This window comes from Hippichthys cyanospilos, chromosome 1 (assembly GCF_059441005.1).
Source record: "Hippichthys cyanospilos isolate Australia breed blue-spotted pipefish chromosome 1, RoL_Hcya_1.0, whole genome shotgun sequence".
Taxonomy (NCBI): domain Eukaryota; kingdom Metazoa; phylum Chordata; class Actinopteri; order Syngnathiformes; family Syngnathidae; genus Hippichthys; species Hippichthys cyanospilos.
The window spans coordinates 28,599,546-28,626,397 of NC_142369.1; the positions used below are offsets into that span (position 1 = coordinate 28,599,546).

The 26,852-nt window shown below is 40.3% G+C and overlaps 3 protein-coding genes across 4 annotated transcripts; 1 reads left to right on the forward strand and 2 right to left on the reverse strand.

Moving 5' to 3' along the window:
• Positions 1-6,863: 6,863 nt before the first annotated feature.
• Positions 6,864-17,097, forward strand: adamts13 (ADAM metallopeptidase with thrombospondin type 1 motif, 13). The gene is made up of 29 exons (XM_088408791.1): positions 6,864-7,011; positions 7,268-7,331; positions 7,417-7,550; positions 9,061-9,144; positions 9,224-9,348; positions 9,423-9,569; positions 9,759-9,893; positions 10,192-10,342; positions 10,429-10,533; positions 10,605-10,756; positions 10,857-10,920; positions 11,229-11,355; positions 11,416-11,564; positions 11,653-11,773; positions 12,056-12,136; positions 12,224-12,405; positions 12,504-12,660; positions 12,875-13,004; positions 13,073-13,252; positions 13,371-13,569; positions 13,654-13,756; positions 13,837-13,966; positions 14,305-14,481; positions 14,560-14,764; positions 14,835-15,153; positions 15,238-15,381; positions 15,467-15,646; positions 16,407-16,582; positions 16,680-17,097. The coding sequence occupies exons 1-29, from the start codon at positions 6,910-6,912 to the stop codon at positions 16,833-16,835; spliced, it is 4,179 nt and encodes a 1,392-aa protein (XP_088264917.1). The 5' UTR covers positions 6,864-6,909; the 3' UTR covers positions 16,836-17,097.
• On the reverse strand, positions 15,923-23,918 carry LOC148430003 (carnitine O-acetyltransferase). 2 transcript variants are annotated; one of them, XM_088408722.1, is made up of 14 exons: positions 23,794-23,918; positions 21,589-21,858; positions 21,380-21,498; positions 20,860-20,913; positions 20,221-20,386; positions 19,968-20,142; positions 19,694-19,872; positions 19,508-19,608; positions 19,302-19,421; positions 19,052-19,174; positions 18,830-18,965; positions 18,589-18,651; positions 18,371-18,508; positions 15,923-17,379 (listed from the first exon to the last, which is right to left on the reverse strand). In XM_088408722.1, the coding sequence occupies exons 1-14, from the start codon at positions 23,818-23,820 to the stop codon at positions 17,164-17,166; spliced, it is 1,887 nt and encodes a 628-aa protein (XP_088264848.1). In that variant the 5' UTR covers positions 23,821-23,918; the 3' UTR covers positions 15,923-17,163. The 2 variants fall into 2 exon arrangements, with proteins under 2 accessions (XP_088264848.1, XP_088264856.1); XM_088408730.1 differs by lacking the exon at positions 23,794-23,918 and having other exon boundaries at positions 21,380-21,491; positions 21,589-21,699.
• A 582-nt stretch (positions 23,919-24,500) lies between these two features.
• Positions 24,501-25,618, reverse strand: LOC148430004 (immediate early response gene 5-like protein). The gene has a single exon (XM_088422738.1). The coding sequence runs from the start codon at positions 25,459-25,461 to the stop codon at positions 24,574-24,576; it is 888 nt and encodes a 295-aa protein (XP_088278864.1). The 5' UTR covers positions 25,462-25,618; the 3' UTR covers positions 24,501-24,573.
• Between the last annotated feature and the right edge of the window lie 1,234 nt (positions 25,619-26,852).

Sequence of the window (26,852 nt, forward strand, 5' to 3'; positions counted from 1 at the left end):
CCAAAGATGTATCATTTTTCTTTTTTTTTTAAATAAAAAAAAAACAGCTATGTGATCATACAGGAGTAAAAAATACTATCAATTTGGAGGTGGTAAATCTGTTCAAAGCAGCAGCAAAACCACGTATCCACTGATAGTCCCATGTATTCTTTGAAACAAAATGCGTGTTTGGCACAGAAGCAGCTTGACTTTAGCCTACCACATAAATGCAAAGCCCCCAGCTGTAATTTCAGCCAGCCGTAACGATAACAATCAAATCCTAGTGTAACTATCCATTGCAAAGTTCTCTGCGATTGACAGGATGAACAATGTTTTATTTCAATGTTATTTTCTCTTTTTTTTTTTTTTACAACTTATTTGACATTCCTCCTGATGGTAAAAAAATAAACATTTTTTTCCAGCACTTCAGACAAGTCTTAAATACACCAGGAAAAAAAAAAGATTACAACTGCATCTGTTAAAATCTGTTGAAGAAGCCAAATTCTTTGTTGTATATAAATCACATAATCTATCACAATAATATTATTATACAGTATAGCTAAATCAAAGAAAAGAAAACTGATTGAGGTTTTTCTCATAATTTTTTGTGAGATTTAAAAGAGATTTATTAGATCAATTCATCAATCAATCTGAAAAAATAATGGGTTGACAGCACTATTTTTAACATTTTTGAAAGGTAGAACTGGCATACAGGAAGTAAAGCAATCACAACAAAGATAACAGTTCACTCTATTTGGTGCTGAAACTGATTTACCTCTAGGATTAGAGTGGTTAGAAATATTTTAGAAGTAAGTTGCAGTTCAGATAAACTATACTGCGCAGAAGTAACAAAATGCATATGTCACAGTCCATGTGAATTGTAAATATCAATTGTTAATTTAATTTTATGCTGCTAAAAATATAATAGTAGAAGACATCTGGGCCTTGGATCATGCACTTCTGCTCCAAAAGCACACTTTTTTTTTCACAATGACCAGTGATAAACAATGTGTTTGGTAAGGCAATGATTCCCAACCAGTGTTCCAATATAGGGCACAGTGTGCCACGAGAGATCTCAAGGTGTGCCGTGGGAAATTATCAAATTAATTGGTCAGAAAATGATTTGTTCGAGGTAAATAACGCATCTTTGTGCACCTACTTATGCCAACATCTTAGAGTGATGAACAGAACAAATAGATTATCTCATATTAGCTCTTGGCACAAATTGAAATGCATCAAAATTGATGCTTTTACTGCTATATTATGGGTACTATTTAAACAACAAGTCACTCAAACCGTTTCAATGCCAGCTTTTTCTCCTAGAATAGAGATTCAAAAATGAATGTTTTTTTTTTTTTTTTCACAAACAGGTGAATAATGTGGGGGTCCCAATGAAAATAAAATGGTAGGGGCAATTGTGTGCAGAACTCACAGGAATAAGGAACCTGGGGGTCATGTCTAATGGGCTGCAAAAGAGCTTCATCTTTTCATCAATTTCATTAGGTCTTGCAGGCAAGAAGGCAAGTGTGGTAACAGATGGCAAGGTTGGGTTGGCGACACAGAATTACCAAAGAAAGAAAGCTTTTACAGCCTCTTTTAGTTTGACACAAGTTGAAAGGGAGCGTGAGATAATAGTGATAATGGTGTCAAATAGAACCTTTAGGGTTTCTTTTTGAGTTTGATGGGTAAGGAAAATTGGCAGGGAGGTCATTCGAGAGTGAATGGCACAGGCGGGGCGGCATGGATGCCGAACAGAGAACAGAGGTTGTGGGTTTGATCCCTGGCCATCATGTCCATTTCAAAGAGTCCCTGAGCAGGATAGTGGGCACCCAATTGCTTGTGATGCCGAATCATCAGTGGGTAAATGAATAAATAGTCTGTGTAAAGCGTGTTGAGTACCTAAAGTTGAAAAGTATCATGAAGCGTGAAAGACCATTGAAACATTCAAACTGAAAGATTCAGTTAAGAGTGTCTGACTAAAACTGCAGTCACAATTAACATCCAGAGGTTTTCAGCAGGTTGTCCCAGGATGGCACAACACCTCAAAGAGCTGGTCAGGGGCGGCCTTGCACGCGTGTGTGGGCTTCCATTTTGTAAAAAAAAATCATGTCAACATACAGGGTTTCATGAAATAAAATGTACGCATATCCAGAATAATACACATCAAATTCACAGCAAAAGAGGAAGAAGTTGAAGTAAGCAGCTTTGTTTTGCTGAGCATCATTTACTCAAAAGTAAATGTTTCCTTCCATAAAACTTTGCTTTTGTGTTCCAATAGTTTACATGCACAGATTCATTAGATAACAGCAAATCAGTGATCAGTTGTCATCAACAGCCGATGTCATTTTGCGCACTGCCATCAATGGCAGATTGGTATAATGCAATCATTCAAAATATATATTAAAAACACTGGACAGGAATATGTCTTAAATACCCACAATTCTAAGTTGGGTTTGTTCCGGCTTATATAAAGAGTGCGTACGCATGCATTTTATTTCATGTAAAAATGACTGTGGATGACGTAATAGAGAATAAGTTTTCATCCAGGCTTTTGTTTGCTTTGATGTGAAAGTGATCATTTTGATTCACCTTGACTGTCAGAATCAAAATGATCTTTACCTAAGTCATTTTCTTTTAGTTTGCATTGAGATCACTTGTATATTGAGGTTAAAAATATGCAGTTAATGTACAGTAAATAAATTGTGGCACACTATGTGCCATTCTGCTGAGATTTAAGAATACCGAATCATGTTTAAATTGTCGAAAAATCACAGATAGCAAAATTCTACAGTAGGTGTGTGGGTGGCTGATAGATGAGGGCTTAGTGAAAGAGCTGACAAGTGGGGGCTTGAAGGGAGAGAACTTGTGTGTATTAACAGAAAGTAAGTGGTTATCCAGACCACAGCCAGGCTACCTTTTTGACTGATCAGGCGCTGCCAAAAATGAACAGTTAGCAGGGGAGACAATGTTAAGTGTTTAAATTCCACATGGTGTTGCCAAGTTTCTGACATGAAAAGGAAGTCCAGTTTATTGGTTTTAAACGAGCCATTTGATATATACACTGACAGAACAGGTGTTTATTAGTCACATTGTTTAGAGATTGTGGTTTGAAGATCACGTGGCTGATTTGAGGCGCCGTTGCGAGCCAGCAAATGGCAATCCCTCCAGTGCTTCCACATCAAAGCTAGCCCTGGGGTGCACCTCCTGCAGACATATCACTCTACAAATTTTCTTTCACACCAAACCTATCCAAGTATGTCTTTCCTCCTTTGTGCAATGGAGCGCAAAGTCAAGGCCTTTCCTACAAAACTAGTACTACAGAATTCTCCTCGATGTCTTTTTAGTCTATAGATACCAAGGAAGGGGTCACTGATTAGCTTACTAAGCAATGTGAGCAATAGAGTATTTTTGCTTCTTTTTGGAGTGATGTGATGACATTGAACTGAAATGAAGGATATTTTTTCTCGAAACTTGAAAGTGAAGTATTTTTCATGCGAAGCTCATCAAAATGCAGCTCCCCTCAGCAGTGAGCCAAAAGACTGTCTCCCAACAGGACAATTTCCACCCACGCACTGGAGGTTTGGGTCCAAATGCCTGGGACTGTGCTTACCTGCAGTGCCTTATTGCAATCGACTGCAGGGAGCAAGGCTTTGGGAAATGGGGGTTGAGATGGGTTAAATTCATGAGAGACTCCTAATCTCTCTCATGCTGAGATCAGTAACAACCACGTGATTCTCATGAATTCACATCCCATTATTCTGTGTGGATGAAGCAGATAGCAGTTCAGTAGATTCAGCAAACAATTGAGAACTTTGTATCTCAGATTCATGTTTAAAATTCCATCCATCCATTTTCTTATCCTCATCTACCATGCATGTTTTACAGGAATGTGGGTGGAAACCAGAGAACCCGGAAAAAACTCACATGAGGAGAACTCCACCTCAACACAGGAACCCTGGAGCCGGAATCAAACTTCAGATGAGAAGCTTCGCATGATGCTAAGAAAAATTATTTACCAAAGTGTTTGCTGAATAACTTCCTGTCATCAAACAGCATCATGGCGACCTCTGAATTGTGAGCCGGACGTGCTATCCAGCCTGCCTCCATGTTCTGATGGGACTGACTAAAATCCTAAAATAATTTTGTGCTGTGCTGTACCAAAACGTTTTTTTTTTTCCATTTAACTGATATTCAATGGAATTCCACGCGTGGGTTGAGTTCTCTTTCATTGATGCTGTGAATGTGATTCTGAATGGTTGTCTATTGGTATGTGCCCTATACGATTGCATAACGAGGTGCCTTTTGTCAAAAATCTTTGATAGGCTCCCGTTTCCTGCTACCCTCAACAATGTTAACAGGTAAGAGTGAATGCTTTTATTGGATTGATTTTACAAATTAATACAAAATAAAAAGATGTCAAAACATGCCTTCCTATATTTTAAACCACGGAACACTGTAATTGTTCAATAAACCATACTTACTTAAGAGGCTTTGGATTTGTCAGTGAAGAAAGATCAGATTAATTTAATCTAAAAGCAGGAGGGTAAAATACGCAAGTGTATGTCTTTTGCATCAACTAGAGTTAAAATAGCTGGGGAATCCACCAAGGGAACCTCTGGAAATGATCACTGTATGCATTTTGTGCTGCTGAATTTCATCACCCTTGGCAGGAAACAGGCAGGAAACTCCTTTATTTTATTTCTGGGAAGTTACTGTCAACAAATTTAACTGAGAAAACACAAGAACGTTGTAAACCTACCAGCACTGAGAAATGTTCTTGAGTTCACAGATCTAAAACTCCCCCACTGATTGTCAAAAAACATTTCGAGCTAATTGTATATTTGAAAAACTAATGTTATGTGACCTGTCATTGGCAAGGTTGTTTTTTTTTCTTCCGAATGTTTCCTTACTTGTTTCTAAAAGATCCTCACTGTGAAAGCTTTAAAAATAACTGCTTGTCCAACTTTGAACAAAAATGCTGCCAAAGATAAAAGATGTGTTAGATTTCTGCAACAGCCTCCGATAAGACTGTTCAGACAAGATAAGATAATAGCAGGACCGAAGACTGAAGATGTCACACTCATCCTTTGAAGTAGGGCTCACATTCCAGAAAATGAACTTAGCATAACTGTAGCATCGTGCGGTAAGGAAAAATCTCAGAACATGAGTCCTCATCATCCACTCAAAATCTAAATATAGTTGAAGTGAAAACATGAATCTTTTACAAGCATGACAGATGGGGAAATCAACAGTGAGGAGCAGATGAATGAGAATCCTTTTATGTACAAGTCAGAGCCGCTTTTCTTGAAATCATCTCAAAATGAAATACTGAAAGGAAGGATTTTACTGTGTAAACTTCCACCAACCGTCAGTCCGTGTAGAAGTATTTCTCTTTTTTTTGGTGAGGACCTTTTTTATTTAGGGAGAGTCTCTTATGACGAGAGAAAGCTTCTCCTTACTTTATTATGATAATCACAGACTCAAAATGTAAGCTTTTATTTTCAAACTAAGAAAGAAAACTCAATGTTTTGGACTTGCTAAGAACTTTCTCCTATTTGTTGACAAGCACAATTTTCCTTTGGCAATATCCGTTGTGCCAGTTGGAGTATCCCATATGGCTCATGATATATAATTTATTGCATCATAAATTTACAATCCCTCAACAGCGACAGCCACGAGAGTCCAACAACATTGAGCACAGAAGACTGCACTCTGTAAATCCAGAAAGGCATTGAGGTGCCGCGATGCCGGTGTAATGCCAGTGTCACGCAGCTGTTGACTTAGAATGACAATGTCCAGATATCTACCTCGGTCATGTCATGTGGGTCTTCAATCCAAGGTTTATGGAGATACAATCCCACTCGATTGAATGAGCTAAGAGGAACAGGAAAAAAAAAGGATGAGTGGGTCAGTCACTCTGCATTTAACATCAACTAGGAGGAAAAATAAGAGGTATGAATATACTGTATTATAGAACAATATGGGACAATAACAACAAAATTAAAAATATCATGGTTGTGATGCATTCAGAATAAAACAAATTATTTTGACCCAATCAATGAACACATACTTCAGGAAATTGAGTGCTAAAATGTGTAATTTATCATAGCAAGATGTTTGGGAACTATTATGCATTTTACGATTGAGGAGCAGTTTTGGAAAAGGCCTATTTATGTTCCATCTTGATTTTCTTGTCAGGCAAAAAGAAAGGGTCTTACAGAAATGCTTGGATAATTTTGTTGTGAAGGAACTCGACAGCTGGGACATCATAAATCCCAACAGGCACACTAAATTCTTGAAGATCAATTCCATATTTGTATCCATTTTTACTTTCTGTTGGTGGTTCAGGTGTCCTAATACTTCCACATAGTGTACATTACTCAATGTAATAACCTGAAATTACACTTTTGATCTTTTAAAGAAATACATGAATTTGCATACTTCATAATTATGTTTTTATGTTTTATACAGTATTGTCACATTAAGTTAAAAACAAAAATATATCTAAAAGTACACGTTGTATGTACAGTACTTCTCTCAGTGCACTATTGTTAAGATCGTGTCTGCCCTCTATTGGTAATAAATGAAAACAGCACAAGGCCGTGTCTCCAAATTTTGAGGAACGTGGGATAGGAAAAGAAAAGAAAAGAGGAATTAAATAAGTGGTGGGTGTATTCTAATTCAGTCACTACAAGAGGAACGTAACGACCAGTAGCCAGAAGTGCTGAAACACAAACTACAAAGCATACACACGCGAGGCAACCAATGAGGTACCTCTCCATGATGTCACACAAGGGAAAGACAGCAAATGAAATGTCTCATCCATCAACTTTGCCCCTGCTGTTTGCATAAACATGTTAGTCTTTGCCTCTTGCAGGATTTCAGCCTGCAGTGTGGGACATATTGTCCTAGTACTAAAGCAGACCAACTATGTGCTCAAGAAGAGAAGCCAGAACGGTGTTCATGACTCGGTTCTGGCTGCTTCTACTCCTACCTGGCTTCAGCACTTTAATGAGATCTCCATCGGCCGAGGTAAGAAGAGCGCTCGCGTCGACGAGTACTGTGGCTTGAGATTCCATCGCTGAAGGCCTCTGCTAAGTTCATTGGACCTTTCAACTTTAAGCTGTTTATCATCTGTCAAACACCCACAGCCTGCAGAGTTCAACTATATTTTGCGAGAACCTTCAAATACGTCAAGAAAAATGTGCTTTTTTTTTTCAGGAATGAAATGTGTTGGTTCCAAAATGTCCAACATAACATGAACATTTGCTTTTGTTTTGTTTCACAGCTTTTCGATTTTTCTAGCAGACAAAGAGGCACGGTTTCATCTACTCTCTCTTCTGATTTCTCAAGTATGAGAGTATTTATTAGAGATGAAAAAAATAGACAGTAAATATCTAGGGCGCAAAAAGCATATGTAATGTATATTGTTCACAGTGAGAGGTCGGCCTCGTCGGTCAACTCCGATGCCTGAGGTCACGCACTTGGAACTGCTTGTGGTGGTTGGACCTGATGTTCGGCAGGTCCACAAGCAAGATACAGAACGTTACATTCTGACCAACCTCAACATAGTAAGTCTGAGCAATAAATGTACATACAGAATGGAGTCATGCACAGTATTGCTCTCAAATGAAATGAGTACTGAGTATCATGTTTTAAAAAAAAACGTCAGTCGAGCTAAAGACTTATGTCAATCGTCTCGGCCTTTAACTAATAACATTCGTTGTGTGAATGTTGAAAGGTTTGAACATTCACATTAGTGTTGATGTTCTAATGATATTTATTATTGATTGTTTGATGTCATTTCTGATTCTGATTGGCCAGTCCGGTAACAGCCCTTCTTAGCATTCAGGACACATTTTAAAAAGGACAGTGTAAGATTTAGACCGTTTTTCATTAAAAAGGGATATATTAAATAATTGTACATTTCAAAAACGTGCACATGAAGATGTTCTTAATGACCAACACTATGTTTTGAATATAATCATAGTTCTGGTTATCATTCAATTATATTTCATGGGGGTGGCTCTTCTCTGGAGGCGGCCATGTTTGTTATAGCTACAATGGTAAATGCAGCACTTGCCGCATCTCCTGCTGTCCGTAATGAAAAACGGTCTAAATCTTACACACTATCCCCTTAAGAGAAAGATCAATTTCTACTTAAAAATGCAGCACTTTCTGAAATGTTTGAAGTAGTCTTCAGATGCTTTGAGTTTCTGTGTGGAAATTATATCACATTGTAAAGTACAGTATGTCATTCATTTTCATTACCGTGTTTTTAATTATTGCACAGATGTGATCGATTGGATCAGATTGGCAGATACTTTGCATTTTATGCAAAACTGGTGATAATTAACCCATTGATCAGATCCACAAAACATTCTTGTTCATTTCAAGCACGTTCTGTATTGTTAAGTATTCAACGTTTCTCTGTATTGACTGTTTGCTCTTTTTCATTTGTTTTTTTTGTTTGTTTTTTTGTGAGGCGGGGGTACAACCCATTTGTTATAAAGTAACAAATGGTAGATAAATAAACAGGCAGTGAATAAACAAGTTGTTTAAATAAATTGGAAACATCGATCCATCTTGTCATCGGATTGGTGATATTTTTTTAAAAATGTTTTTAACTCTGCAAAATACTCCGGGGCGCCATGGCGGCAGACTGGTTAGCACACCTGCCTCGCAGTTCAGAGGTACCAGGTTCAATTCCCGCTCTTCTGTATGGAGTTTTTGTGTTCATGTTGCATGCGTGTTTGTGTGGGTCTCCTTCCACATTCCAAAAACATGGTAGGTGTATTGGACGCTCCAAATTGCCTTTGGGTGTTTTTGTGAGTCTGAATGGTTGTTTGTCTCTGTGTGCCCTGTGATTGGCTGGCAACCAATCCGGGGTGTCCCCTGCCTCCTGCCCAAAGAAAGCTAGGATAGGCATCAGCAAGTCAGCGACCCTAGTGATGATAAGCGGTGATAGAGAATGCAGTGATGGGCCTACTCTGATTTTGATCGTGTAAAACCTATGAATTCTATTGCATTCTTTGGCATATCTTCCATTCAATACAGTCTACGATGTGTTCACGTACACAGGCCTCAGAACTGTTGCGAGATACAACTTTGGGAGCCAATATGAGGGTGCACCTGGTTCGCTTGATCATCTTATCAGAACCAGAGGTCAGCAACTCAGTAGGAAACCTAGACAGACCAAATATTTCCCCACTTTACAGCATCCCATTCTTTCTTTCTATTTCAGTCAGAGATCCAAATGTCGACCAACATAACCTCTTCTCTTCGAAGCGTTTGTGACTGGGGCTCACGCTTAAATCCGTCTAATGATAAAGACCCACTGCATGCTGACCTTCTCTTATACATTACAAGGTTTGTTGCACACTGGGTCTGACAAGTGAAATGGAAATAGAATGATTTATTACCACGTCTTTCATAATACACAGGTATGACCTGGTGTTGCCCGATGGAAACAAGCAGGTTAGGGGAGTTACACAGCTGGGAGGTGCTTGCTCCAGTGAGTGGAGCTGTGTGATCACTGAGGATACTGGATTTGACCTCGGGATCACTATTGCTCATGAGATCGCACACAGGTAGTGCGTAGTTCATAACACAAATTGCATTATACCAAGACAACACCAGATCATCCAATGGTGACAACTATAGTAGGAAGTCCAAGTATAACTGCTCTGTTTATAATCAAGTATTCCCATAGAATGCAATGACTCCAAAAATAGCCCATGAATGAAGATGTGAACTAAAGAGATATATTTTTCTCCCAGTTTTGGCATTAATCACGATGGAGAGGGGAACACATGCAGTAGGAGTGGCTTCATGATGGCCTCTGATGGCGGCTACAACAGTGTTGATCTGACCTGGTCGTCCTGTAGCAGGCATCAGCTGCTCAACTTTTTCAGGTGAGGCAGCTGCACTTCCAAAAACATGTGCATCCACACAAACATGTTTGTGTTTTGTCCCTTTCCATGTTTTTTTTTCTTCAAAAGCCTCAAATATGTAAATCTTCAATGTGATGTCTGCCAAAAATAATCCATTTTACTCTACATAATCCATCTCGGTGAACTGTCCCTCAAGGAACATTAGCTGTGTTTAATTTCTGATTTACTCACCTGATCCACACTTTTTCTTTTACCATGTATCCTCTGGCAATTCTCCAGTCTTACATTCTGCCTCTTGCTTATGGAATTGTGTTGTCAGTGAAGGGAATGCTGAGTGTGTAAAGGATCTACCAGCTCTAGAAAGCGCACTGCAGGACTGGAAGCCTGGCCTTTACTATGGTGTTGACGACCAGTGTCGAATAGCTTTTGGAAGTACCGCAAGAAGCTGCTCGTTCACCAATCCTGATATGGTAATATCTATGTTATTAATAACCATTGAATAACTGTTCAATAACAATTCAACATTTACAAATATTATTGCCCCTTTCGGCATCAGCCAATGTGTAGGGTTCTATCTTGTCACACTAACCCAAATGATGACAGCTCCTGCAAGCGTCTTCTAGTTCCACTGCTGGATGGCACCCAATGCGCGCCTAATCAAGTAAAAACCTTTAAATGGCTATTGAGTGAAGAATAAGCATGATTTCCAATAGCCTCTATTATCTCTTGCAGTGGTGTCTGAAGGGGCGTTGTGTTTCCCCAGACCAGCTCAGCACCTCTGCTGTGGTGCATGGCTCTTGGTCCAGCTGGTCTGGATTCTCCCCTTGCTCACGAACATGTGGCGGTGGAGTCATTCATCGCACACGCCAGTGCAACAACCCGAGGTGAACATAATTCACTGTAAATAGCATAATAGATAATTTTTTAAAGCGAGTTTCTGAATCATGGTGATCGTGATTTCTTTTTTTTTCTTTTTTTCCTCAGACCTGCCTTTGGGGGAAATGATTGCATGGGGATGGGTATTGAGGCTGAACTTTGTAACAAGCAAGTGAGTGTTCACTATTTACATAGGGCTCCTATACAGTAGGATAGTACTCAATGGATCGTTGAAATACTGTATTTATTTTTCTCTTTTGAGCCTGTGCCCCCATAAAAGGCGTTCGATTAATTGATTGAGGACTTGATAAAAGAGAGAGGAAGATGACTGAAGTTGAATCCATGAGTTTGGGGCAGAGTGAAGTAATGTGCATATCTATCAACAAAGTAGATGAAATAGCTCAACAGTTGAGGGAGTAAATTCATCATCTCGTTCCCTCAATCTGTGAAACAAGTAACTTAGCGACGTTTCCGTTGCAGCCATGTGAGGGCGCCCAGCTGGATTTCATGGCCGAGCAATGTTCCAAAACAGATCTCCAACCACTTTACCTTCATTCCGACCAGGCCTCTTTCTACACCTGGATCCCCGCAGTGGGCTTCTCAAAAGGTAGGAAAAAATACGACACCCGACTTGTGAAGTGAGTTTTGAAATTTTTGTCATTATCAGGTGACGAGCAATGTAGATACATGTGCCAGTCCGAGGGAGAAGCCTTCATTGTGAGCCGTGGATCTCAGTTTGTTGATGGGACACGATGTGAGGCTGAAGGCCAACCTCCACCTGGATCAACAGCTGCTTGTCTGCGAGGAAAATGTCTGGTAGAGATCATTTTGATGTAAAAGACAACATATAAATCAAGGTTACATTTGCTTTTGTATTGTAATGCAAAAATTTGCTGCTGATCAGCTCTTTGGCTGCGATGGCGTGTTGCACTCTGGGAAAACGAGAGACACGTGTGGTTTGTGCGGTGGGGATGGATCTTCCTGCATACTCATCTCCGACTCTTACAGTGGAGGTCAAGCAAGAGGTGAGAAAAAAAAGCATTGTTTCTGAACATATAAGAGAAATATTGTGAATTGTCGGTAAATGTTGAAGAACATTTGTCACAGTTGGAAAATCAATTAGTAGTCGATGCATTTCAAAAGCCTCACTAACATTGTCTTTGAAATAAAATGCCAACTATACATCATAATTTTTATCTTTCGAAAAAAAAACCAACTAAAATCTTTACCATAACATGGGGTCACTGAAATAATCTTGTGCTTACTGAACTTATCTTAACTGATGACTTCCTGCATCCCCTTTTCAGAGTACACCACTTTCTTGTCTCTGCCACTAAATGCTACACAGGTTTACATCATCAACAGGGCACCTCTATTCACTCATATGGGTGAGTGACATGCCCTCAGCATTACTGTCACACTGTAGGAAGAGTATGCATTTAATTTTGGAATGTTTTTGTCTCATGCATAAATAGCTGTACTATTTGGAGATCAATATATTGTCTCTGGGACGGGTCAAATGGCATTAAATTTGACCCACCCGTCCCCCCTGGAAGATAACTGGCAAGAATACCGCCTTCATCTGACTCCTGACCTCTTGCCCTCGATGGAAGAGCTACTATTGCCTGGGCCAATACAACAGCAGATAAAAATTCAGGTCAAGGCAGGCCATTTGACTCAGGAAATATTTTACTAGAAATTTACATTTTCTGCAAAACACTTGCCTTTTAAAATGACAATGTTATCTTTTTCCAGGTTTATCGCAAATATGGAAAAGAATACGGACAGAAAACAAACCCCGACATTAGCTATCAGTTTTATGTTCCAAATGGTCAGAGCGACTTGGCAGAAATCAAACATGAAGGAACGTGGAGCGTTAGTACAACACCCTGTTCCGTCTCCTGTGGCTTGGGTATGCCATCATTTTTGTAATTCAAATCCTCTGACTGATGGTAACGTTGCTGGACTGAGGGTTGTATTAATGTTGTGCTACTAGAAGTCCATTTGCAATCAATTTAAAGTCTGTCAGCAAGAACTAAACAATAGTTTTAAAGAATATTAAAGTTGAAACATTAGTTCTGAAAACTGTCCCTTTTATAATGTTGAAGAACAATGCTTTCTTACAGGTGTCCAGGAGCATCGGTATGTATGTGTGGACAAAGAAACTAATACACATCTGGGGGAACACAAATGTTACGCGTCCCCTCCACCCTTACCACTGCATACATCCTGTCAGCTCCCAGCCTGCCCACCAAGGCCAGTATGACAACATGACATTACTGTATTGTCCTGTGGCGCTGATGCCCTCATATGGCACTTAACAGCTGGATCACGGGAAAGTTTGGACCCTGCAGCACTTCCTGCGGTAGAGGAGAGAGAAGACGTTCTGTAGCATGTGTTCAGAAACACGGCGCTGATGTTGTGAGGGTTCAAGAGTCAGACTGCCCGGCTGATTCAGCTCCAAATGCGGTTGAAAAATGTCATCTTCAGCTTTGTCCTGCCAGGTAGAAAATACACCCTAAACATCGGCTCATTTTTAGCGCGCTTGCCTCAACAGATATAAGACATTTGGATCAAAGCAAAAAAGCAGTATCAAAACGAAGACACTATGTTTGTACTAAGGTGGCGTGTGTCAGAGACAGGAGACTGTTCAGCGGTGTGCGGGCCAGGAGAAATGAAAAGAAATGTGTCATGTGTACAACAGGAGGACAGCCAAGAGGTTGAGGTAGATGAGAGATTCTGCTCAGACCAAATAAAGCCTCCTGAATCTATGCCCTGTGTAGTGGATGTCTGTCCCATTGGGTGGGACATAACAAGGGAGGTAAACACACACAAAAAAACAAAAACAAATAACAACCGCATTTTGAGGTGTGATTGTGTCATAGAATTGTTTTTCCTTGAACAGGACCAGCCTGCTTTAAAGGCTGGCTTGATGCCACGCTCTAGACAAGCCCCTGTGTTTGTCTGGAGTCCGGTTATCACTCAGTGCTCAAAGACATGTGGCAATGGTAAGCAAAGATGCGCAAATCACCTTTATTCACAACTGACATGATCTCATAAGTCACACAAAGTATTGTTCCTTCTGAAGGCACAATGCAAGTCTGGTTCTCCTGTGTGGACCATCAGACCAGATGGATGGTATCTGATTTCCACTGTGACCCTTCAACCAAACCTTCTCCTAAATCTGAGAACTGCAATACATTCCCTTGCCCTCCTTTGTAAGATGAAAAAAAAAATACATTTTTAAAAAAGGGATCAAAGTTGTGATACAAATATCAAAATCCTGTATTTCATATACAAATGTACCAGAGTACTCAAAATCCAAATTTGCGTTAGGCCTCCTGAAGGCTTGGCCTTTGTGTTATGTTACACTTCAGTAGGATGTCAGACAGTGTTACACCACAGAAAGTTACAACAAAAATACTAAATGGATAGAATTAGATTGCATCAGATTGTCACGATACGGTGTTGTGCCTGGATATTAAGTTTGAGGCAGATTTCAATTAGGTTAAATGAATAACGACATAAAAACTGACAGAATAGTTTCCACCACCAGGTGGCGATCTAAGATAGGCATCTGCAGTACAACATGTGGCGGAGGGGTTGCCAACACAGTGCTGTACTGTGCTCGGGAGACAGATAAAGAAGAAAAGGTGCTAGATGATTCCGAATGCAGTGATTTTCCAAAACCCACAGCAGTGGTGATATGTAACACCCACAACTGTCCGCCGAGGTAACATAAAAATACTAAATGCATTTTTTTTTCTTTCTCAATGCAAAAACAAAGCCACTGTCATGTTCTTGTGTTCAGGTGGAAGGTTCAGAGTGTGTCAACTTGCTCTGTGTCTTGTAACTTGGGTGTAGCTCACAGGAATGTGTCCTGTGTCCAGTTTGTCCAAGGCAAGGAAAGCGTGGTGTTGGAGGAGAACTGTCATGCAATCGTCAAACCCGCGATCACGGTGCCCTGCCTGGTGCAGGTATGCACCTTTAGGTGGGAGGCAAAACCATGGAGCCAGGTATGTTCATCCACACCGAATTCTAAAAAATACTAGTGACATCATTGTATTGCTGTTTCTCCTTCCTCAGTGTTCGGTGTCCTGTGGATATGGCATTCAGTCGAGAACAGTGTCATGCATTGGCCCCTCCGAGCCGGAAGCCCTCAGCCCACTACTATGCATGCACATTCCCAAGCCGATCACCATCCAGGGCTGCGGCATGGACAGCTGCACGGATGTACCACCTACCCCAGTAGACACTCCAGTTATGCGTCCTGTGTCGGAGAATTCTCATCTGTCCCACACTCCATATACAATGACAAAACAGTATCGCATGAGCAAACTTCCTCCAAGTCCACCTGAGACAGTCACCATCCTGCAATCCACCACCAGTCCTTCAACTAAATCCAGTAATTAACCTAGGTCGCACACTTCAGCTTACTTTCATTATGAGCTAAAGGCAGTTGATCACGAGGTTGTTTTCTCCTCACCAGATGCATGTGGAGAGCTTCTCCTGCAAGACTCAGGCACGGTGGACTTGAGTAATATTACTGGTCCCTGCACGGTGGCTGTCGGCCGTCCCCTGGATGAGGTCATTCACATCAAAGTAGTGTCGAGCTCCTTAAACTGCGGAAAAAGTGAGTGTCACTCAGCATGTACACATAGTTTAACATCATACGCAGCATGTCAGGCCAAAATAATTGTCTGAATGTGTGCCCACAGGAGAATATGCTGTTTTTTTTGACCGACTTGCACTTGTAAGGAAGTGCGAGAAGGCAGCTGGTAGCACGCTGACCACCAGAACCAACGTCCTTCTTGTGCGTCAGAATCTGCTCACTTTTGGGAATGGCATTGTATTTACCTACAGCTCACAGAGAAACCTGAAAAAGAGCCACCGTCAAAGTATGTGCACTAACTTGTCAGCGTGTGAAGTGTGTATGATCACAATGTCACAATAGATATGTATATTTTATCCCTACATAATGAGATTTTAAAATATCTTGCTTTAAAAAAATGGCTTATTTGACATAGATTTGTTTAATAGAAATTAAAATTGTGACTATTTATTAGCTGTATGAGAATGATGACATGAACATTGTATTCATCTTACATTTAATACACTGCAAAGAATGGGGGAGTTTACTTGAAACACCCTAGTAACGTTTTTTCACTCAGAAATGTTTTTGAAAAGGTTTTATTAGTCCATTAAAAAAAGTCACTCATGGAACAAATGCACAACTTTAATGTCGTGTGATGGCAACTCTACCACGAGTCATGCCTCTGCTGCTGTGTTTTTTGTATAAAGTGGAATCTTACCTCGAATAACAGTTTTATGCAGCAATGCAAAGGTGATCGAATGACCGTCTCTTGACTTCTAGATCCTCAGTTAATTCCTCAACCCTGGCATATTGTTTTAAACTGGTAAAATGCTCCAAAAGATTTTCTGAATGAAAAACCTTTAAAGTAAATGTCACACTCCATTGCTTATAGTGTACCTCCCTTTCTTGCATTGTGATGTATTGTAGAATTTGTAAACATAGTGCAGTTTAGCAACATTTAAGACATGACTAAATTGCCAGTGTCTTGTTTAACATCACAAGTTCCATTACAAAGATCAACGTGTATTTTCCACTGGTACAGTGACGTCTGTTTTTACCCAAAGATTGTGACAAGCAGCTGTTTTCCTCCAGTGGCGTTTTTGAGAATCCAACAACCTCAAACATCAATCACACCTGTCGTGTGCTTATCAATGCCCCTCCCTCAGTAAGGGTAAGAATCCAAGCAGTGCACATAGGACTGGTCTTCAACACCACAAATTCCCAGTTTTCATATATTATGGTGAGCATGTCAGCAAATATAAGGCACAAAATACGATGCGACGTTCATATTTGGCCTTTTGAGTGATTTTGTGCAACCTGTGTTTTGTATGGTTCAGATTCGGGACATGGATATGCTGAAGACTAATGTGTTTAAAGGCCCGGACCTGTTTCGATGGCAGTCCTCTGGAAATATGGCTGAGGTCGAATTCCACGGAGATTACCAGCGCACAGCAGGAAGCTTCAGAGCAGAATATTCCTTCGTACAACTTTAAGCGTTTTTGATTTTTGAAAAATGTAAGCAAGATGTCAGAATGTTATAGTTACATTAAAAATTATATGTGCAATTCGGTTCATAATGGTTTTATATACTGTATAGACATTCAACACCATGTAGCAAAATATATCATTTCTATCAGTGAGACTTGTGTTTCGTTTCAATGGCTGTACCAAGAGTCCTTGTCTCAGGAGCCTCAGAAATTTTACAAATAAGTTGCTTTCCCAGACATTCAGAGCATGGCAACTCCTTGTCAGTGCTGGTTGCCCCCCCCCCCAAAAAAAAAAAAAAAAAAAAAAACACACACTCCAGGCTTGTATGTGGGTTCACTGCTTGGCTGTAGCTGTGTCCTCCAACAGAGCTCTCATGTCCAACAGAGCATCATTTACAGTCTGCGCATACTTGGCTGCATTTGTCTCTTCACAGCTGTTGAAGGCTGTGATGGCGATGTTGATGTGCTCATCCATGGGATTGTAACACACTCCATAGCCATCTGGCACCATTGGACCAAAGCACATCACACAGTCAGTCTTGGAACCAACCTGAAAGCAACAGACACGGTGAGCACTACTGCTCATACATGAACAAAAACAAAAAATTGGTGCAATCCCAAAACCAAATTGAAAATGTATGATTTAGGGAGTCTAAAACAAAGTATTATGTCAGCAGAGCAGCATTCACATACTATCCCACTGAAAGAATCTGGTGGATACACTTGATTCATAACTGGATCATCATTGTCTACATTATTATTTCATCATGTGTACATTTGTACCATTAGTTTAATTTAAAAAATATGATACAGTATCATTCACATGAAAGTAATGAGGCTCATTAATAAAACAGGACAATGTGAAAATGTCACTATGGGCTTGAGCAGAATTTTAGTTCTATACGAGTGCTTTTTTTTTTGCAAAGGCCCCCCGAAGAAAGGGAAAACATTTCACGCCCCCCTCACTTGCCATGCCGACCATAAATAACATTATTATGTATAACCATGGTATAAGTATACTTAAAACTGTATATATTCTAACATTGACACAAGGAAAAAGCAATTTAAAAAACTTTCCAAATCTGTTAACTACATTCTTTTTTCTGCATTTATACAGGTCAAAGTTTTGTCTAAGCCATGCTGTGTCAAACATATAGCCCGCGGGCCGATTCTGGCCCATGAGATGATTTTGTAAAATATAAAAATGAGCTGAATTTTTCAATACATTAAATAACATGTTTGATGATTATTAGTAATGTCAATGATTAAGATTAATAGTGATGCTGCTCTTACTATTCTGGACAGTAATAAAAAAAATACTAAGAAATTTGAAGGGGTTGTATATATAAATATATACCATGATTTATTGGTCCGGCCCTTTTAGGAATAGATAGGGAATAGATAGAAGAAGGCAAGCTAAAATGAGTTTGACACCCCTGGTTCTAAGCATAAAAAAGTGAATCAAAGGGTCTTTGCTAAATCACACTCTCAGCACACTGAATAGTTTCAACAGGTGGTACAGTGTATCTAGATGACCGCACCTGGCTGGTTAAGAGATTGTAATGGTGAGCCACAGCAAAAGATGTGTCCATGAATATCTCGGGCATAGATGTTAGGTCTTCAATACTCTGTAACCTCAGTCCGAGAAGATGTCTGTCAATGGCTTGTCCATGAATGGCCTTAAAGGAAACACATTGTTGCTTAGGAACCAAATTCACATGAAGTGAACATTTCATGCCTTTCAATTTTGACTTCTCACATTGTATGCGTCGTCCTTATGTGTTTGGGTAGCCTTCTGCAGTAGTTCTAATCTCTCTTTGTTCTGTAGGCAAGATTTGCGTAAATGGTGAAAACTACAGCACAGTATACCGCGACAAGCTTGTTAATTCTGAATTCCATTCTATGTTACTGTATTCTCAGGACAGTGAATAGGTCAAGCACAAACGTACTGTCTATGGGTGATTCAAATGCCCTCAGTATATTTTAAAAAGTGACCACACCTGTTTAGTCGGGTCCTGCATAGCTTGGACAAATTTCAATGACTCCTTGGTCGTAACACGCAATACGTCCGTTCTTCCGTATTTGAACATCCGTAATGATACTGTCTCATATGTAGCGCAACATGTGTTATACATCCTGAAAGGCAAAAAGTACACAAATTGACCATAAATACACTCCATCACTATGTAGCATCTATTTTGATGCCAAAGAAGATTTCTTACCTAAAATAGGCAAGCTGGAAAGCCATTTGAATGAAGGCATCTGGACTCAGATTATGTCGCTTTGGGAGATGTTTTCCATAATGAGAGAACATAAGGACATTCACATCCAGGTCATGCACCATTCTGGCAATACAAAGCAAACAAGATGTTGCATAAAATATATTTGACTAGAAAAAGTGACGATGATTACTATACAGTACTTCCAAGTTGAAACGAACGCACACAAACAAACATGCACACACATACGTACATGTTCATATTTTGCTTGGCTTTTTCAATGTCTCTCTTGACTTCGGGGGTAATGTTAAAACGCAGTTTCTGAGGCATGGTTAGAGGAACCATCGGGGAACGGACTATTTCTGTCTTCTGCCTGTGACAAAAAATATATTATCAATCATCCCAAGTCTATTTAAAATGATGAAAATGTTTATCTAAACAAAACAGAAGTAACCTTACATATACTTGACAACATAATCAATGAGAAACACAATGGGTGGTCCCTCTGAAGGTGCATGTTCATACACCAATCCACAGGTACCGTCTTCCCCAACAATAAACTGTGGATGATTCATACGGAAATTGGACTTCTTAGTCATCAGTAAAGCTGTGTCCAATGACCTAAGGAGGTAGACGTTCTCTTACCTGTAAGGTCTTGTCAAACCAGCGGTTACCGCTGTTCCAGCGAGCCCCGCCCCCATGCAGCATCTGTGCAGCGACGCGGCTCATATACAGATCATCTGACACGCGAGGCATCGGAGCATCCAAACATACAGTAAAGATACTTTTTTGGATGGCGCGAACCGACTCCTTATTTGTCTTATCTGCAGAGTTAGGGAGGGAAAAAAAAACACAAGTGGCTCTTTACCATAATATGTGAATAACATTTTGAGTGACTCGGGAGCATTCAACTTCTTACCTTTAATGAGATTATTATATGCTTTCCCCCACGTATTACGATGCTGTGACGTTAGGATGCCGACCGGCTCCTTGTTGGTCTGCAAAGAAGTGTTCCAAATTTTTTCCAACTGCATGTAAATTTGATCTACCGTCAGTGGGGTGCCATCACTGTTGTATACATCCAAGACGAAAAACTGCAAGAGAAAACGCAGGTCTTTGCTTGGACCTTTGCAACGGATGAATGACTAGAGCAACAGTGCCATCTAGTGTACCTGGAAGTTGTGAACTACAGTGATGTGAGTTGGGGGCGTCTTGCCTATAGCGTGATTTACAACGGTGTCTCTCTTTGGTCCTGGGATCCGGCATGATGAAAGGATCTGGTAATACTGGTCCATACAAAGGGGCTTGTTGCTCAGGTACTCTACTGGCAGTGTCTCACTGTGACACAAAGATTTTTTTTTTTTGCATGATAGTCTGTGTTGATTTGACAGTAAGACACAGAAGAACCTTGGAGGCCTAACACAATCTATGCTGGTTGACTTTACATTCGTTTGGAATTAGAAATATTTTTCCCCGTTGGAAGTATTATACATTTATACAAAGGCAAAACTGCCACCGTTGTATAACATTTCAGAATGCTAAGCACATTTAAATACTTCAACAAGAAGCAAATGCCGTTTACATTTCAGTATAACCGTACAGTCAACGTAACTTTCAGTCATACACGTGTAAAGACAATTAAACCACTCTTAACTCTTAATTCTATTCAAAGTGAAATCAGTAAAACAAAAAAAAGGACAACAAATGTTTAATGTGACAATCTTGCATCAAACATGAATATGGATAGAATTATCAAACCAATTCAATTTAGATGCTCCACTGTACTATTTCAAATGTTTTATTAAACTCACCTGTCAATCATTTTTTTAAACTCCAACACCCCTGCGATCAATTTAGCTGCAAACCTGCAGAAGAGATATCATTATTATCGACACATAAAGAATGACAAATAATGGCGCAATGGCGGTATGGCACAAAAGTGAAGAAATGAATGAAGAAAATAATGCACTGCTAAAGCATATGGGCTGTCCTTGCAAGACTCTTGCTACATGTGGCCGTCGTGTTCACTGCATATCCTGTGGGTCACATCACTCGAAAACAGCTGACCAATGCTAGGAACACGCCGCTTTAAATAGTAAGCATGGTGAAGAAAGCATGAGTAAAGGTCGGCTTGAAACTCTGGCTTCATGTGAACTTGTTTGCACTAATCTTACGTGGTTAATACCAGGATAATTATTATTTATAAAAGTCCATGTCTCATATGACGCAGGAAGAACATGACGAAGCAGCGTATTTCATAGAATTGCATTTGGTGTTGACACCTGTTTACAATGGTGGGAGTCTAACAGTGGATTGTGGCCGATGGCTCACCTCATCTGTCCTTGCCGATCTTGGAAGTGCATGCGTGGCAGAACCACGCCAGGGCTGGTGTAGACAGCCAGCGGCATCCGACAGTCCAAATAGGCTGACTGCATCCACCACTCTGATAGCTACAACGGATTAGTAAGTTCTTTGCAGATGATTCGACATGAGTTCAAATGGGCAAAACAAAGGTGAGATACTGGACTAGAGTCATTTACCCAATTATCTGTCTTTCGGGCTCGCGTCTCAAGACGTTTCTGCAGTCGGTCCCCTACGCCACCCTTGAGGAACTCCTCCACCAGCTTCCGCGTGTGTTCAAGCTCCTCTTCACTGACGATAGGCTCCAGTGCAGCTAGGTAGTTATCACACGTCTGCTTCAAGGGTGGCACAGGCAGCTTTGGTAAGCCCTCCTGGTGAACTAGGGATCTGTCCTGGATGTGTGTAACGGGCCCGATCAGGCGACATGGCTTCACCATGCCAGGCCGCATCTGTGAAAGACAATTTAAAATTCGAATGGGAATGTTTTTTAACAAAGCTAAGCCATTCCAATTTGGATCATCTTCAAATTGTACATCTTTACAACATCCGTACTTACAACTAATATTTTTATCAAATAAATATTAATGTTGGAAAAGGATCGTGCGATGTAAACACGTTACATTTAATTTGTCCTTTGTTAGGACTGAGGTTGTCCTCAAACTGTAGGAAGGTTTTGTGCAATCCTGCTGACAAACAAACAAACAAACTATTATGACTAGATAAGCACTTGTGTTGAGTCACCCATGTGTCCATTTCTAACATTTGGGTCGGCGCACTGGATTGGCCTACAAATATCCCAATCATCATGAATCAATGTCATCACCTTGTCACAGATTAACAGAATGTAATAGGATACTTGAATAGCAAAGAGAAAATAGTTTACAAAGAGGAGCTTGTTTAGTGCAGCAAACATCATTTCAAAAGGTTGACAAATAACTTCCATTCCAGTCAGATGACGGTTTGTGAAAACTGACACCAAAACAACCAAGCAGTAAAGCAGATGTTTTTGTGTGCACAATGTTAACTCAAAATAGAACGTTAACATGATTAAACCTTTGGAATGGTGAAACAAACATTGGCACATGCAAGGAGTCTGTGTGACAAAATTAAACGTAATCACCATTACACGTGTTTTTTTTAACAATATTTTAAACCGCGTATGCTCTAGCCATTATTATTCTTACAGTACATTGGCTGTTTCGGAAACAACCGGTAACAACACAAACATACCTCGACATTATAATTAAGTTATCTGGAGGAACATAGAATAGAATAGAATAGAATAGAATAGAATAGAATAGAATAGAATAGAATAGAATAGAATATTGTCATTTTTAGCTGGTATACACGGAAATTAGGAGCACTGCTCTGATTGGTGCAAAATAAACAAATATGAACAGTTGATAGAGAAAATATTATAGAATAAATCAATAATTCAATTCAATCATTCAATGCAATTATTTTCAGTGTCTTCTTGTTTTGCTGTTATTCACAGCGTTAAGAGCGATAGAGACACTATCATCACGTCTTATCATTAATACTCATGAGAAATTTTGATTACATGACATAACATGTATACTTAGAAGAAGTGGAAGGAAGTCCACGTAAGTACAGGAAAATATGCCAACTTTACTGCCCATAGGAAGACCGTAGAACACAGAACCAATCAAACTGTAAGTCACATATGTGATATCTACTAGGCCAAGGGCACGCTGCCTAAATTCACCATTCACATTCAAATACAAATGTGTCCCGCCCCAATCTTATTATTTTTTATTCGCCCGTATATTTGAGGATTAAAGGCAATTATTTATTGAAAAAAAAAAGCACTTGTATTGTGTCGTTGTTGATCTGTCTTTTATGTTACCTAAAATTACGGCGTGTGTTTGTTACAAACTTCCGGGTAATCCTTTCAAAATATACGGCTTTTTTTTAACAGAGTGTTGATTGTAGCAGCAGGGCATAAAGCGCTAATTACGCGACACAAGTTTCATCATCCAATAAAACACATTGTCATATATCAAATTACAACTATTTGACTTCATGGTTGTGAAATAGTGGGTCAGCAGTGAGTAGCCTGCACAAACACATGTGAGCTAACGTAATGTCACACACGGCCTGCTAAAAAGCAGGCTAGTCGTATGAATGAGAAACGAACGCATAGATTTTTCTTTCTTTTTTTTATAAGCACCATGACAATTTAGAAACTACAAGAGAAAGACAAGTAAAACTGAAGCTAGGTGTCAAACAGATTCGTCCCGAGCAGGTTGCGCTCCTCCCCCTGTCAAACCGTCCCGATGCAGTCAAAGCAAATACAAGCATTACAGACCCATACCTTTCAATTTACGCTGGCTCTTGCAAAATAAACAAACCATAACACTTACCGCGGTTCTGACAAAAGCGGCCAACATCGTGTTAGATCGACGCTCTGATGTCTTCAAAGATGTCAAATCTGCGAGCAGTCATGTTTCAAGGACGAGCTCGTAGTCTATTCTGAGCGGCCCGCCCCCCCTCGGACCTAGCGAGCAAAGACACCCCTTTAAATACCTGCTTTGCAACTTTGATGCTGACAGTGTATATCAGACAAATAAAGCCATGATATCTGCCAATAACATCATTGGAATATCCTTAATAATCCACGCGAAGCGTTTTAATATTATTTTATGGACACGAATAATGCTGAAGATTTTAAACAATCAACCAATGCCAATAATGTGATTATAACCATAGCTTTACGTTAAATAGATGTAAATTTGCCCAAGTATATGTTCCTGAATATTTGCAGAAGGCTGCACACCTATGTGGTAGTTTGTGGGCATGCACCTCTCCATACTGGCCACATGGTGGAGCTCTTCCAGCGTCGCTGCATGCAAAGAGCCCGCATTAATCCACCACGCCAGTAAACAACCCATACTTTGCAACTACTAGAACGCAGCAGTAAATATAAAGTATATGAATTTAGCAAATGCATTGGTTACTATTTCTGGGCATGAAAATGCCATTTCTAACAAAGTCGTCTGTCAGTTCGTACCTCAGTGGTTTTGTTTATATCAGAAAGAAATGTGGCATCTTTCAATAACAGAGAGGAGAGAAGCTTTTCAGTGGTGACATATTTTATTGGAAAGCAATGAAATCAAAGGGTACAAAGCCAACAATCATACAAATTAGAATGCTTCGATCGCTCGCGTCCAGCCACTGCCCGTTAACAACGTGTGTTTTAAACTAATAGTTTGCGAGGCAAATATTTGCTCCAGGTCCGTGTGCTGCCAACTCACAAACTCACATAGTCCGCCTGAACCCAACACCGAGATCAGGTTGGAGATGTTCGTGGAGTCCAAGGGTTCCGAGTCCGAATGTGTCTCTTCATCAGTCCTCAAGCGTTTACAGGGCACCGGCCCAAAGTCGGACAAATAGAACTCTGGCTCAACAAGATGATAACTCGTGTCCATCCGTCTCTTTCTGGCGTAGCACTGCGCGCCTTGAGACTGTTTTGGCTGCGCGCAACAGTCCGAGTGGAAGTATCCGTTAGTGACAGTCGTCACCACATGCGTGTCCAGGTCCAGGACAGTCTTGTGGTTGACTTGTGTGCTTGGGGCGTGTGACTCCCAGGAGGGTTTGTCCGCACAAGTCCAAAAGCTCTCCGACACCATGAGGTCCGAGTCACTTGGAGCAACCATCGCGCACGCCGACGCGTCTTGGTGCGCCACCTCCGCAGACTGGCAGCTGGGCTGGTGCTGTGGCGCTCCGCAGTGCCAAGTGTCCGAGTCCACCCCGCCAAAGTTGCAGTAGAAGTCATTGGCCAACTCCGTAAAGCTCCCGGTCAAATCGAGGTATTCTTGCGTCTCTCGGGCTGCGGCGACATCCTCGTACTGCTGCGTCCTTGGCGTGCTCGGCGACAAGTTCTTGCTCATGTAAAACTGCCTCGCGTTTCTCAGCACGTACGTTACCAGCAAGTTCTTGTGGAGCTTGATGCCTCCTCGCTGCGTCCTGGAGCTCTGGATTTTCCTCAAAGAAATAGAGATCAGATTCTGTGCGTCAAAAGCACACTCCATCCTCAACGGGACCGCACTTCTCCAACGGTCTTCCTAATGCTTTGCCTTTTTTTCACAGAAGAAATGACAAGGTTTCTAGTTAAGACCCCTGTTTGGTTCGAGTAGATCATGTACATGGCGCTCCATGTCTACTCAGTAAGGGCATGGGCTTGCAACGCTCATATTTCCTCGCCACGCCCTCGTAAGGCGCTGTCCAATGAGAGGGAGGTGGTGCTTCAGTTATACGCAAATATCACTCCATGCCTCACTCAGAATGCACATTTAAGCATGGCCATGCTGCGTTTCACGAAATGTGTTCCGGGCTTTTTGAATCTTAGTGCGGCAATAGTCACCTGACATTATTGGACACACACGATACAACGGGGTAGAGCAAGCCGTATACAGAGAACCGACTATATGAATGGAGTATAGTACAGTTCAGAACGTTGTCAGAGCGCAGTATGTTACAATTGTGACAACAACACAACATTACAAGTTTTGCGTGGAACGGAATAATCTACTACTGTAATACAATTTAAGCATATCGTCCACTCCATTTACCATCCTGCACGATTGCACAGCATCGCCACGTGTACGATTAGTGTATAGCACAACGCAATACTGCTTTTCGAATATTATTTGAGGAAAATAAAATTGATAACATATCAACAAAAACATAGCTCACAAATAGATAACGGTAAATATTTGAATATCATAGAAATTATACATATACACTGTGAACACAACGTACAATATAATATGCATTAAAAAAGAATTCACGTTAGACACACTTTCATAATCAGATCCAATACTAGAGACGTAGAAATAATTATACCTTTATAAGGAAATAGTCACCATTATAGGAAAACAATAATAAAAAAAAAAGTTAATCTTGTTCTCCCTGGGATTAAGATCAGGGGATGATGATCTATTTCTCAAATGCGGACATGTGAAGCCCTTTGAGACTCATTTGTGATTAAGGGCTACATAAATAAATTTGACTTTACTTGAATTGGCCTTATTTTTTGGACAGTAAGCTCATTAATGTTATTGGCGTGATGTACACTAAATTGCCCTGAATTGTACTTGTGTTTGAAAAATGTGCTCTTTTTGTGTAATGAAAAAAGAAAGGAAGTGGAATATTATGCAGTGCTACTGCTGTTATTTGTATTGTCCAATTTAGTCAATTGTATTTCAGTACACGGTAAATGGTATTTTGGTATATCAAACAGTATAGTAGTCACAACTACCGCTTAAGTTGTTAACCTTCATAGTCCGCCATAAGACACAAGATCAAAGATTCAGCGTTTCCAGTGCAGAATGCAGTGCAGATTTACCTAGTACAGAGTAGAGTGGCTGGTTAAGATCAGTCCCATTACTGACTGCCTCTGGCTGGAGTGATCCCACTCCAT